This window comes from Oncorhynchus clarkii, chromosome 12 (assembly GCF_045791955.1).
Source record: "Oncorhynchus clarkii lewisi isolate Uvic-CL-2024 chromosome 12, UVic_Ocla_1.0, whole genome shotgun sequence".
Classification (NCBI taxonomy): domain Eukaryota; kingdom Metazoa; phylum Chordata; class Actinopteri; order Salmoniformes; family Salmonidae; genus Oncorhynchus; species Oncorhynchus clarkii.
The window spans coordinates 46,874,859-46,890,068 of record NC_092158.1 but is presented as its reverse complement, the minus strand read 5'-3'; the positions used below and the strand labels follow the sequence as shown (position 1 = coordinate 46,890,068).

The window sequence follows — 15,210 nt, the reverse complement described above, 5'->3', positions numbered from 1 at the left end:
CTATGCCCTCCGACGAACCATCAAACAGGCAAGCGTCAATACAGGACTAAGATCGAATCGTACTACACCAGCTCCGACGTTTGTCGGATGTGGCAGGGCTTGCAAACTATTACAGACTACAAAGGGAAGCACAGCCGAGAGCTGCCCAGGGACACGAGGCTACCAGACGAGCTAAATGCTTTCTATGCTAGCTTTGAGGTAAATAACACTGAAACATGCATGAGAGCACCAGGTTTTCCGAACGACTGTGTGATCACGCTCTCCGCAGCCGATGTGAGTAAGACCTTTAAACAGGTCAACATTCACAAGGCCGCAGGGCCAGACGGATTACCAGGACATGTGCTGCGAGCATGCACTGACCAACTGGCAAGTGTCTTCACTGACATTTTCAACCTCTCCCAATCCAAGTCTATAATGGCAACATGTTTTAAGCTGACCACCATAGTCCCTGTGCCCAACAACACTAAGGTAACCTGCCTAAATGACTACCGACCCGTAGAACTCGCGTTTGTAGACATGAAGTGCTTTGAAAGGCTGGTCATGTCTCACATCAACACATTATCCCAGAAACCCTAGACCCACTCCAATTTGCATACCGCCCCAACAGATCCACAGATTGCACTCCACACTGCCTTTTCCCACCTGGACAAAAGAAACACCTATGTGAGACTGCTATTCATTGAGTACAGCTCAACACCATAGTGCACTCAAAGCTCATTAATAAGCTCAGGACCCTGGGACTAAACACCTCCCTCTACAACTAGATCCTGGACTTCCTGACTGGCTGCCCCCAGGTGGTCAGGGTAGGTAACAACATATCCGCCACGCTGATCCTGAACACATGGGCCCCTCAGGGGTGCGTGCGCAGTCCCCTCCTGTACTCCCTGTTCACTCATGACTGCACGGCCAGGTACAACTCCAACACCTTCATTAAGTTTGCCGATGACACAACAGTGGTAGGCCGTGTCACCGACAATGACGAGACAGCCTATAGGGAGGAGGTCAGAGACCTGGCTGTGTGGTGCCAGGACATCAACCTCTCCCTCAATGTGATCAAGACAAAGAGATGACTGTGGACTACAGGAAAAGGAGGACCGAGCATGCCCCCATTCTCATCGACAGGGCTGGAGTGGAGCATGTTGAGAGCTTCAAGTTCCTTGGTATCCACATCACCATCAAACTAACATGGTCCAAGCATACCAAGATAGTTGCGAAGAGGGCATGACAAAACCCATTCCCCCTCAGGAGACTCAAAAGGTTTGGCATGGGTCCTCAGATCCTCAAAAGGTTCTACAGCTGCACCATCAAGAGCATCACTGCCTGGTATGGCAACTGTAGTGCGTACGGCCAAGTACATCACTGGGCCAAGCTTCCTGCCACCCAGGACCTCTATACCAGGCGGTGTCAGAGGAAGGCCCTAAAAATTAAAAAGACTCCAGCCACCCTAGTCATAGACTCTTCTCTCTGCTACAACATGGCAAGTGATACTGGAGTGCCAAGTCTAGGTCCAGAAGCTTCTAAACAGCTTCTACCCCCAAGCCATAAGACTCCTGAACATCTAATCCAATTGCTACCCAGATGATTTGCATTGCCCACCCCCCTCTCCACCACCTATTTTACACCGCTGCTACTCTCTGTTATTATCTATGCATAGTCTCTTTAATAACTCTACCTACATGTACATATTACCTCAATTACCTCGACTAACTGGTGCCCCCACACATTCACTCTGTACCGGTACCCGGTATATAGTCTGGTTATTGTTATTTTACAGCTGCTCTTTAAATACTTGTTCCTTTTATTTCTTATTTATAAACTGCATTGCTGGTTAGGGTTAAGTAAGCATGTGACTAATACACTGATTTGATTAAAATGCGTTAGAAAACAGTACAAATGTAATAAAACCTTCACTGTTATCGCACATTTCCAACTACAGTACGAGTCATAAACATATAACGTAGGTTATGGGTCAGGCTTTTTGTAGGGGACTTATTTGTGATTTTTTTACCCAAACAAATGCATTTTGTTCAGTTTATGAATGTCACATTTACTGTTTTCTAGAGAGTGTTCTTTACCTTTCTCCTCTTGGGAACGTCCCAAGAAACTGGCCTCAGTGTATCCCCTGGGACTGAGCAGCCCCATGTCTACTCAAAACTGGGAGACCATAATTCAATCTCTCTCTCCACTGCCATACATACATAGACAAGGGGCTCCCGAATGGCGCAGCTGTCTAAAGACACTGCATCTCAGTACTTGAGGTGTCACGACAGACACCCTCGTTCGAATCCAGGCTGAATCACAACCGGCTGTGATTGGGAGGCCCATAGGACAGTGCACAATTGGCCCAGCATCGTCCGGGTTTTGCCAGTGTAGGCTGTCATTGTATACAAGAATTTGTTCTTAACTGACTTGCGAGCAAGCTGTACTGTACCAATCGGGCCATAGACAGTACCATCCACTGTACCAAATCCTAGGATGGGATCAATTACTTAGGACATTCTCACACTACCATTTTGAAACACTTGACTGTAATGCCTCTGATTATGTCATTGATACCAGTCATCTTCTCTCTCTTATGTCTGGGTGACAGCGCAGAATATCACCACAACATATAAAAAGTAAAACTGCCATACACTTCAAGTAAAAAATACATAAATATGAAAACATTTCTAAGATAATATGTTCTTAAGCATTTTATTTCTGTTCAATTCATTTTTGGGACCTGTCTTACAAAGCAGCTAGTATATGGCTAAATGATGCGGAACCATATAATACAAGAATGAAAAGTACGTCGGAAGCATTTCTGTGAAGCTCTCTTTCATGGACGTTATCTGACGATCAAAATACTGGAGTAAGTTGTGTACTTTTAGCTATCTTTTTAATGTAATATCTGATTTTAATTTCAATTATCTGTCTTTTCAGTAGGTTATTCATTTGGGATGGCTATCCATTAGTACTGAAGTTAAGATAACAAGCTTATATGGTGATGGTGAGCCAGCCAGCTTGTCACAAAACAACCCGGAGGCGCAGCTAGTGTTAGCCAGCTAGATAAATACGTTTGTGGGATGCTTGATCAAGTTATTGCATGGTTGTTTGCTACATCTTTTGAATAAATATTCGTGCCCGTTTGTCAGCTACCTGCTGCTTCTTTTATATAGCGTTGAATTTTACAATAGCTAGAATTTAGACGTTCGCCGCTATGATGAGCCACGCCTACTTCCTGTAACCAGGTAAGCTAGTTGAGAACAAGTTATCATTTGCAACTGCGACCTGGCCAAGATAAAGCATAGCAGTTCGACACATACAACAACACAGAGTTACACATGAAATGAACAAAACATACAGTCAATAATACAGTTGAAAACAAAGTCTATATACAGTTAGTGCAAATTAGGTCAAATAAGGGAGTTAAGGCAATAAATAGGCCATGGTGGCGAAGTAATTACAATATGGCAATTATGGAATGGTAGATGTGCAAAAGATGGATGTGCAAGTAGAGATACTGTGGTGCAAAAGGAGCAAAATAAATAAATACAGTATGGGGATGAGGTAGATAGATGGGCTATGAACAGGTGCAGTGATCTGTGAGCTACCCTGACAGCTGGTTCTTAAAGCTAGTGAGGGAGATGGGAATCTCCAGCTTCAGTGATTTTTGCAGTTCGTTCCAGTCAGTGGCAGCAGAGAACTGGAAGGAAAGGTGACCAAAGGAATTGGCTTTGGGGGTGACCAGTGAGATATACCTGCTGGAGTGCGTGCTACGAGTGGGTGCTGCTATGGTGACCAGCGAGCTGAGATAGGGCGGGGCTTTATCTAGCAGAGACTTGTAAATAACCTGTAGCCAGTGGGTTTGGCGACGAGTATGAAGCAAGGGCCAGCCAATGAGAGCGTACAGGTCGCAGTGGTGAGTAGTGTATGGGGCTTTGGTGGCAAAAGCAAAACGGATGGCACTGTGACTACATCCAGTAGAGTGTTGGAGGCTATTTTATAGATGACATCGCCGAAGTCAAGGATCGGTAGGATGGTCAGTTTTACGAGGGTATGTTTGGCAGCATGAGTGAAGGAAGCTTGGTTGCGAAATAGGAAGCCGATTCTAGATTTAATTTTTGATTGGAGATGCTTATTGTGAGTCTGGAAGGAGAGTTTACAGTCTAGCAAGACACCTAGGTATTTGTCGTTATCCACGTATTCTAAGTCAGAGCCGTCCAGAGTAGTGATGCTGGATGGGCGGGTTTTCCCTAATCTTAGCCCAATTCTTCAACCTGCTTGTTTAATTATCTTAACCTGCTGCGTAATTTATAACCTGCTCAAAAATAACTTCTGGTCGTAGCTGTTCTTCTTTGATGAGGTTTAATGGCAATTTGTATTCAATAAATGTTGCATTACCTCCACCTACTAGACTGTAAAACTCCCTTTATTTTTTTGTATTTTTTTTAATTTAACCTTTATTTAACCAAGTAGGCCAATTGAGAACAAGTTCTCATTTACAACTGCGACCTGGCCAAGAAAGCAAAGCAGTGCGACACAAACAACACAGAGTTACATAAATAAACAAATACCCTACCATCTAACACAACATTCAAATAATACAAATAAAAAAGAACTCTACCCTAGTCCACTATTTAAATCTATTTAGTCCTACTTCAGGCCAACAACCTGAAGGGATGGGACACCACCACTTAACACACCCTGTAATGCTTCTGAAGTCTCACACACCCAAATCCCTCTCTGCAGCTGCCACCACAACCTACAAATTCTGCGACTTACTTCCATCCTTGCAGTACAGTTGATAACCATTGCTAAAAATCCAATCTTACTCTAACATATCACTTGTTGGTCTATTGCTCTGTACTGGTACAGATCTACTACTCACACCACTCTTCTCAGGATCCCCCCCCTTAACCCATCTTCCTCTACTTTCTTCACTGCCTCAGCATATGACAACTTCTGCGCTACTCTAACCCTGGAAACCTCAACCTGCCTCTCACTTCTGATCCCCAGCGCAATGGGCACCCCTACAATTAACACATACCACTACTTTCCCTAATGCTACACCCTTCTGAACACTTCTCACACACAGGAACCTCCCTCCTACACACTGCTGCCACATGCACATAAGCTTGACACCTATAACAATGTAATGTATTTGGCACAAAAGCTCGTACAGGATAACTTATATATCCTAACATCACTTTGTCGGGCAAAGACTCAACATCAAAACTCAAAAGAACAGACAATGACTCTTCTGTTGCGCCACCCTGTGTGCGTCGCACCAAGGGAAAAATATCACAAACACTGGGAATCTTCCCCTTCAGTTGGTCAACTTTTACATTTACTGCTACCCCATTAATCACTCCTTTCAATGGCACCCTTTTCTTGAGTGCAAAACAATTCACATTTCTTGCCCCCATTCATTCTAATGCGGAGCGCCTTCTCCCTCTGACCAGCAGAAACAAATGATTTTCACAAGACCGCTTCTGGTTACCCTCACTGATTCCACAGCATCCAACTCCGCTTTCACCCACCCTGAAAGCACATGGATCAGCAAAAATACACTTTTTCCAAAAACACTCCTACAGTCAGACTCCTCTTCATACTGATCATCGGTCGTAGCTGTATCGAAGTGGCGTGTTTTTATAGGGAATTTTGTAATAATAAAAAAATATATATAGGACTTCAAAAATAAGTAGGTGGGATGTTCATGGTTATTTTTGTTTTCCTAACCTTAAATTGGGACCAAAAAGCAAAGGTTAGCAGTGTGGTTAGGGTTAAGGGTAAGAAATTGTAGAAATAGGCTGGGTTTATCAAATCAAATTTTATTGGTCTCATACACATGGTTAGCAGATGTTAATGCGAGTGTAGCGAAATGCTTGCGCTTTTAGTTCCGACCATGCAGTAATATCTAAAAAGTAATCTAACAATTTCACAACAACTACCTAATACACACAAGTGTAAGGAATGAATAAGAATATGTACATATGGATGAGCGATGGCCGAACGGCATAGGCAAGATGCAGTAGATGGTATAGAGTACAGTATATACATATGAGATGAGTAATGTAGGGTATGTAAACATTATATAAAATGGCATTGTTTAAAGTAACTAGTGATACATTTATTACATCCAATTTTTTTTTAATTATGTGGCTAGAGATTTGAGTCAGTATGTTGGCAGCAGCCACTCACTGTTAGTGGTGGCTGTTTAACAGTCTGATGGCCTTGAGATAGAAGCTGTTTTTCAGTCTCTCGGTCCCAGCTTTGATGCACCTGTACTGACCTCGCCTTCTGGGTGATAGCGGGGTGAACAGGCAGTGGCTCGGGTGGTTGTTGTCCTTGATGATCTTTATTGCCTTCCTGTGACATCGAGTGGTTTAGGTGTCCTGGAGGGCAGGTAGTTTGCCCTCAGTGATGCGTTGTGCAGACCTCACAACCCTCTGGAGATCCTTGCGGTTGTGGGCGGAGCAGTTGCCGTACCAGGCGGTGATACAGCCTGACAGGATGCTCTTGATTATGCATTGTAAAAGTTTGAGTGTTTTTTGTGACAAGCCACATTTCTTCAGCCTCCTGAGGTTGAAGAGGCGCTATTGCGCCTTCTTCCCCACGCTGTCTGTGTGGGTGGACCATTTGAGTTTGTCCGTGATGTGTATGCAGAGGAACTTAACTTTCCACCTTCTCCACTACTGTCCCATCGATGTGGATAGGGGGGTGCTCCCTCTGATGTTTCCTGAAGTCAACGATCATCTCCTTTGTTTTGTTGACATTGTGTGTGAGGTTATTTTCCTGATACCACACTCCGAGGGCCCTCACCTCCTCTCTGTAGGCCGTCTCGTCGTTGTTGGTAATCAAGCCTACCACTGTAGTGTCGTCTGCAAACTTGATGATGAGTTGGAGGCCTGCATGGCCACGCAGACATGGGTGAACCGGGAGTACAGGAGAGGGCTGAGAACGCACCCTTGTGGGGCCCCAGTGTTGAGGATCAGCGGGGTGGAGATGTTGTTTTCTACCCTCACCACCCATCAGAAAGTCCAGGACCCAGTTGCACAGGGTGGGGTTGAGACCCAGGGTCTCGAGCTTAAAGACGAGTTTGGAGGGTACTATGGTGTTAAATGCTGAGCTGTAATCGATGAACAGCATTCTTACATTGGTATTCCTCTTGTCCAGATGGGTTAGGGCAGTGTGTGGACCTATTGGGGCGGTAAACAAATTGGAGTTGGTCTAGGGTGTCCGGTAGGGTGGAGGTGATATGATCCTTGACTAGTCTCTCAAAGCACTTCATGATAACGGAAGTGAGTGCTACAGGGCGATAGTCCCACAAAGTCTGACTTGTGGTTGTGGTAACTATTTAATGACCGACTTTCATGGAGTATTGAGAATCATTAGGAATTGTGTTCTGTTGTAATAGCTAGGTATGAAGTGTCCCACTTCAGGAGGGTGGACGTGTGCTTCATGAGGGCGGACATCTGTGCTAGCAAAGCAGAGGCCTTGGGCAGAGCATGTGAGCAGTTGGAAATCCTACTCATCTGAGATGTGCGCTTCGTGTCCTTTCCTACCACTCAGCTAAAAACCTCTTGGTGCTCAGTTTTTTTTTCTCTCCTAAACTCCTTTCATTAAAAATCACAATTTAGCCAACAGCCACTTTTGTGACTACCTGGACCCCTATATGGATTTCAATGAAAAGTACTTGAATAAACATGGAAAGGGGAATGTAAAAAGTGAACATCATTTCAAATAAGCTACATGTCATATTAAACAGTATATAAACACTCTAAATAGGTCAGGAGCCAGATAGGGAGCCTAATTAATATTTAGGCTATATTATTTCAAGTCTATAGCCTACAAAGAAATACATTGTGAAGCATTTGCGAGTGCGACACAATAGGCTGGTAGGAACAAAGTGCTTGGCGTTTAATCATTATAGTCTATACATTGAACATATAGGCTACGACTTGCTTAGAATTAAATACAAATTAAATTTAAAATGACTAAGTGCCTTTGAATTCATTTTTAGAAACAAGAGTTTGGCCGGTCTGGGGCTTCAGGCTCATGCGATGGTGCCTGGAGAGCCGGCCAGCAGCTGTGAATATCCTCTCCGCATTTGCAGAGCCACTGGGGATGCTATACACCCCCTTGGGCTACTCTTGCCAGGCTGTGCAGAGATGCAGAGTTACTTTTTTTCTATAGGCAGGTCTAAAGGTTTTAAGGCAAAATAACCCAATCAAAACGGAAAGCTCCTTGAATGTGGGAATATGCCAGGCCTATTGTGCAAAAATCTATTATGGCCTATTGTATAGATAATATAACAAAAATGAACAAATTGTTTTAAGAGATCAGATTTTTAGTTTAGGAATACTTTGCTCCAATGACACACTTGTCTACCCACCTCGTTCTTTTCTTTTAGCATGTGCCGGTAGTAAATACACCATCATGCTTTTGGGATAAGTGTCTTTTCAGATCCCAAAATGATTCTTTAGTTGTGGACACTACATCATCGCACTCCCTCACTTGCTCTTGGTCCTCATCTTTGTAAGTCACCTTGATGTAGCACCTGTATGTTTTATCAGTTTCTGTATGAAAATATATAGCGAACTCCATGACAGTAGCTAAAGTAAGGGGCTATAGCAGCACACAAGTAGACTACAAATGCATGCTGGGGTGGGCATGCCCTAAGCTTATGAAGTGAGCACTATTGGAGCGAAATTGGAGCAGGCTGACTGACGCTCCTTTGGGATTTTCGCTCGCGCTCCAGTCAAATTGGGCACACACGCTCCACTTACCCTTTGCCAAAGATTCCAAAACGTACATTGTTTAGGAAGAGTAAACGGGCTAATTGAGGTATTGCACACTTCAGAGTAGGCGTTCCATAATGGAAATATGCAAATAAATGATAGAACACGCCAATAGGATCTCACTAGCTCGTGCTTGACTCTGCCCACCTCCTTGCTTGTTCTGCCCACTATGATTAATTTGTTCCTATTGGAAACAACAGACGAGCCTATCTTGGATTAGTTATAAAACTGTGGTTCAAGCCTCTGTGAGTCGAATCAGGAGGAAGTAGTACTCGCTAAGCAGCGTGACGTTAGCCTATATATAGATTTCTAACTGTATTTTGCAACGCTCGTGCACGTGACACGAACGGTGTAGTCAGCCTGTTTGACATTTTTCTAACTTGACGATGTCTTCAGTCCAGCCAGAGTTCATTGAAGAACAGGAAGTTACCAAACCACAGAAGATGAAAATATATGGTATTCGGTGATGGCTTTATGGGTTAGCTAGCAATTTGTAAATAATTACCTATTCCTGTGTGTACTATTTTAATAGTAATGTTACATTGCCTGTTAAGCCAACTATATTATGGCTGTTGCCTCCCGTTAGTTTATTGTGATAGTAATGACGTTTGTTTTTTATGATAATTATTAGGTGGAGGTTGCTACAGTGGAATCATCAACCTAGCTTTTAGCTAGTTAGCTGCTCTGCAGTGTTTGTTTGTTCAAAACAAATGCCATCTCTGACAAGACAGGCTCTCCTTCATCTTTTGTTACAAACACTAACTTACACTTGTCTGTTCAGTAGCGGGGCAAGACATGACCTGCAGCGTAAGGAAATTCTTGTGGGGCATAAGTTGTCAGAATCTGAAAATAGTGGTGGAAAATTTGTTTTATTAAGACATTACACATTTGTACCATTTTTTACCCAACAGCTCACCATTTAAAGCTAGTTAAGGAAAATTATGCCTTAGAAGCCCCAATGACAGATGTTTTATTTACCAGCCGGTCCACGGGGACGCTAGTGTAATACCAGGAATACACGTGAATCCTAGACAGTGCAGATCTAGCGGCCACTATTGGCTGTCTAGGCTATCGTGACGTCCTTTACTTCTGTCTCTGATGGGTTTGGTGTCTGTATTTACAGTTGATGTTTGCCAATTTGTCAGCCATGATGACCCATGGATTTAAGAGCAGTAAGCAAGACTTCACATTCGGACCATGGAAAGTAACTGCTGCAAAAACCCACATTATGAAATCTAAGGACATTGAACGGTAAGCTATTCCAAGTATTTTGTGTCAAATACTTTGTCTTTTTAATTCTCTGTTTAATATTCTTAAGGTTTAGTCTACATTGGGTCGATTGTTTATCGACTTAGACTTACTTTTAGTCATTCAAATCTCGTCAATTTACCAACTAAGCTGCATTGAGGTTAGTTGTTCAGGTTTCAAGCTTGACCGTTTCGTCCCAGGTTAGGGGAGGAGATGCACATGCCCTCTCTCCCAGAGATGCTGTTTGGGGACAACATCCTACGCATCCAGCACACAGACGGTTATGGCATTGAGTTCAATGCCATCGATGCCCTCAAGAGGGTCAACAACATGCATGACTCTGTGAAAGTGGCCTGTGCACAGGAATGGCAAGAGAGCAGGTACAACCCATATCATAAGACCTCTGTGATAATACACTAGCCACCTTCACTGTCTAAATGCTGTTGAAGTAGAAAAAGCAGTGGCATTTTAAATGATTTAGTCCTAATCCGTCCTATTATGGGGAATGATCTCAGTGAGTGGATGTGGCTGTATTCCCAGGGCTGATTCTGAACACTCCAAGGAGGTAGTGAAACGCTACGACTGGACATACACCACAGACTACAGAGGCACCTTGTTAGGAGAGGACCTGCAGATGACGGTGAGAGGCTTTTCGGGTTCACACTGTGGATACAACACAATATCCCAAACACAAACATCACAAAATAAGGGACACATCTTAACTTCTAAGTCCCAATTAAACTTAGACTCATATTGACATTGATGCATGACTAAGTGGAAGATTTTCTCGTAAGTCATTGGCTGTGTTTAAGACAGACTTTATTGCTGATGCCTGCCAGATCTCACATTGCTTGGATAGGTGATTAACATGTCATCTAACCACGCCATATGATATGGCAGTCTGACGCCCGACTGTGCCGTCACTGATGTGTCACACAACCATCGGTTGATGAAATGCAATGACTGCAATGTAGTTAGCCTGGAACGCAATAGTTTTTCGCATAGGCTTAATATTCTAAAGCTTTTTGGTCTCAAGATGTCTCTTGTCTGGGGGGGCATTCACTAGGAATGAAACGGGCTGAAATGGGGAGGGGCCTACCTGAATGTGTCTAATGAGAAACTTTTATATTCGTGGCAAAATATTTTATTTTTGCTATGGTGTGCACTAATGAATACACACCTGCTATTCCATCAGGCGACAGAAACGTCGGAGCGCATTGACATGGAGAAGCTGAAGGCGCGAGAGCAGATCATGTTCTTCGACGACGTGCTTTTGTTTGAGGACGAGCTGCACGACCACGGAGTGTCCATGATCAGCGTCAAAATAGTGAGTGGTACTTTCATACAGGAACTGATACTTTATGATAACATATGTCCGTCTCCGTGACGAGCACCAAAGGACATGCTCTTGCGGGGGCTGTAAGACCAGGAATAACATTTTTAAAAAGGCAATTTTCCTATTCAACTACTTATGTTAAATGCATTTTCTGAAATGCTTGCCTCTGAGAGGCTGATGAGGTTTTGAAGAATGACTTCTCCTCTTGTTACCCACTTGTGTGATGCAGAGAGTGATGCCCACCAGTTTTTTCCTGCTTCTGAGGTTCTTCCTGCGAGTGGATGGAGTTCTGATCCGTATAAACGACACGCGGCTCTACCACGAGGTAAGTGTGACTGGGCTGTCCTGAGAAATGACAATCGATTAACCACCAGAGTGGATGTGCATGAGAGTCATTTTCTGTGGATATCTTTAGCAGGAAATGGACAATATTCACTGTTAAGAAGTTCAACTATGAAATGGCTAGGCCTACTTATGAAATGAGTCATCACTTACCCTGGTTTTCTTTACAGGCTGGAAAGAATTACATGATCAGAGAGTATAGTACTCGAGAAAGCAACATTTCAGAATTGCAGGTGAGAATTGTATTTTCTGTTTGGAGAGTACATGTGTAGTTTAGTACACTCTTCTCCTTGAAAGCTTGGAGCACTGATGCCTCAGATCCTTAAACCCCTTTACACTCATGGAAAAAACATGTGTGACCAGTGTTGCATTTGAACAAAAACACTTTGAAGGTTATGGGGAAATTATCACACCGAAGGTGAGGACACAACAGTTCACCTGACAGGGGATTGAATCCAAACATTAACCTGTTGATGGGCGTTTTACATTTGCTGAACTTTTTAAAGCATTTGTCAATAACGAAATCTGAAAATACTCTGGATACATTCAGTATCATAAGAATATTCATTGACATTTTGGAGTAGGTGCAGGATAAGAAAAAAACGATTACAATGGTTTGAGCGAGAGGTCTAACTTTTGTCTCCAAGTGGCCACACCTCCAAATTGCACATATTCTAAGTAATTTCAATGCAATTCTATGACAAAAGGAAAGAGCATTCAACTATAAGGCCTTTGGTATGACTCGGCCAGGGTTTGAACTCCCAAACTTCCAATCTCAGGTCACTTTTAACCACAAGTGGTCAGCATTTCCACCCTTTGCTAAAAAGTATGTATGATTTTGTCTAAAACATATTGTCCAAATCATTCATGCTACTTCATGCATGTCACTGTGCAGCTGATACTATCATACCACTATTGTAGAGGGTTAGTCATTTGCAAAATCTCCCTCCTTGTCTTCCAGAACGTCCCTGCTGCTCTGTACACCGACCCCAATGAGATCTCCCAGCACTTAACCCTGAAACTGACTAAGTGTGAAAAGCTGGAGCTCCCTGAGACAGGCCCTCAGCCAGGGAACACAGAGGCCCTCCAGTGATGGAGAGCAGGCTGGGCACTATGACTGGACATCACATTCACTTGTGTCTGGACTTAAGACAAGGGCAGGCCAACCAAGGAAGAGTTTACCCTCCCTCCCTTTATTTTGTATAAACTGAGAACACTGCACCTGCCTCCCTCCACACACAAAAAAAAAAAGTTCATAGAACTTAATTTTGGCATGGTCAGGTGGCCTCTTATTTTGAGTGTTATTTCACATTTCCTCTAATGTAAATGTTTTGGTTGGAAAATTGTGATAATTGCGTCTTTTCTATTAGAAAACCACATAATGGTTGTGTTGAATTCTATGTAACGTAGTCTGATACTTGAAGGTTGTGCTATGTTAAATGCATGCAGCGTTGGCTTGGATATCACAGAGATGGCTACACTGAAAAAAAATATAAACACATCATGTAAAGTGTTGGTCCCATGTTTCATGAGCTAAAATAAAAGATCGCAGACATTTTTCATATGTACAAAAAGCTTATTTTTCAATGTTGTGCACAAATGTGTTTATTACTGTTAGTGAGCATTTCTCCTTTGCCAAGATTATCCATCCACCTGACAGGTGTGGCATATGAGGAAGCTGATTAAACAGTATGATCATTACACAGGTGCACCTTGTACTGGGGACAAAAAAAAGGCCACTCTAAACATGCAGTTTCACACAACACAATGCCACAGTTGTCTCAAGTTTTGAGGAAGTGTGCTATTGGAATGTCCACCAGAGTGTGCTCTTCACGGATTAATCCTGGTTTCAACTGTACCGGGTAGATGGCAGACCTCGTGTGGACTGAGCCAGCGGTTTGATGATGTCAACATTGTGAACAGAGTGCCCCCATGTTGTTAGCGGGATAATGGAATTAGCAGGCAATCGCTACGGACAATGAACACAAGTTTTTTTGATCGATGTTTGAATGCACAGAGATACCATGACGAGATCCTGAGGCCCATTGTCGTGCCATTCATCCGCCGCCATCACCCCATGTTTCAGCGTGATAATGTACGGTTCAATGACACAAGGATCTGTACTCAATTCCTGGAAGCTGAAAATTTCCCAGTTCTTCCATGGCTTACACACTCACCAGACAGGTCCCCCATTGAGCATGTTTGGGATGCACTGCATCAACGTGGACGAAAGCGTGATCCAGTTCCCGCCAATATCCAGCAACTGCACAGCCATTGAAGAGGAGTGGGACAACGTTCCACAGTCCACAATGAACACCCTGATCAACTCTATGCAAACGAGATGTCGGGCTGCATGATGAAAATGGTGGTCACACCAGATACTGACTGGTTTTCTGATCCACGTCCCTACTTTTTGTATCTGTGACCAACAGATGCATATCTGTATTCCCAGTCGTGAAATCCATAGATTAGGGCCTAATGAATTTATTTCAGTTGATGGATTTCCTTGGTATGAACTGTCTCAGTAAAATCTTAGAAATTCTTGCATGTTTCATTTATATTTTTGTTCAGTGTATTATGGAGTTCCATTCCTCATGTGATCAAAAGAGCCAATGTGTAAATAAATAAACTACACCAGAGCGGAAAGCACTTGTTTCCCTTCAGACATTATACGCTGCACGATGGAACACAATTCTCACGTTTAGCTATCAAACCTAACTGTGATGGACATGGTTATGTTAAAGATACATTTGGTCCAGTGGGTGTGAGATTTTTGGAGAAGGTGGAACCAAGCCTTTCGGCTGATCCCATGGGTGGTTTCAGGTTGGGTGGGAAAGATGGTGGGTGCTGTTGAGTCGGTGGAGCTTGATGTTGGTTTGTGTTTCTTCATATCAGATGAAGCAGGCGCTTCGTGCGAGGCAACTTGTGGAAGACCTGTATCTTACTTTGCACTTAGGTACAGGGCACCATTGAAGGGAGTTATTTCTGCGGTAGCTGTAAGTGTGGAGGTAGAGCAATTTAGGTTGAAGATTCCTTGTGTTTGTGGCGCCCGCCTTTTGGTGTGACGCAGACCTGGTGGGGAGTGTGGTGAAACAGCTTTTATTCAGAGTCTTTACCTGACAAAGTAATGTTAAATATGAGTTATGCTGTTAGAGCTTTAGTGCCAAAAAGACTGCTGTGTTATAGGTGTCATGTTTATGGGCATGTTGCAGCAGTGTGTTGGAGGGAGAATCCAAGATGTGGGAAGTGTGCTGGAGGACATGGGAAAGAGGAATGTGTAGTTTTAGTGGGAAAATGTGTGTCAACGATAGGGGTGCTCATGTTGCTGGTCATTGGAGGTGTCCTGGTTGCCAGGGTCAGAGTAGTGCAGAAGATTTCTGCTCTATACTGACGCAGTGAAGAAAGATAGGCCAATGAGAAATATGTTTGAGTATGGTTGGCTTCTTAGCGTTCATCACGATGGCTATCAACTGTACCGCAGAAATCACAGAAAATAGATGC

At 43.4% G+C, this 15,210-nt stretch overlaps 1 protein-coding gene across 1 annotated transcript; it reads left to right on the top strand.

Annotated features, from left to right (window-relative positions):
• Window positions 1-2,812: 2,812 nt before the first annotated feature.
• On the top strand, window positions 2,813-14,355 carry LOC139422056 (TIP41-like protein). Its single transcript, XM_071173197.1, has 8 exons — window positions 2,813-2,851; window positions 9,907-10,034; window positions 10,232-10,411; window positions 10,572-10,671; window positions 11,227-11,358; window positions 11,597-11,692; window positions 11,880-11,942; window positions 12,671-14,355. The coding sequence occupies exons 2-8, from the start codon at window positions 9,910-9,912 to the stop codon at window positions 12,800-12,802; spliced, it is 828 nt and encodes a 275-aa protein (XP_071029298.1). The 5' UTR covers window positions 2,813-2,851; window positions 9,907-9,909; the 3' UTR covers window positions 12,803-14,355.
• Window positions 14,356-15,210: the final 855 nt, after the last annotated feature.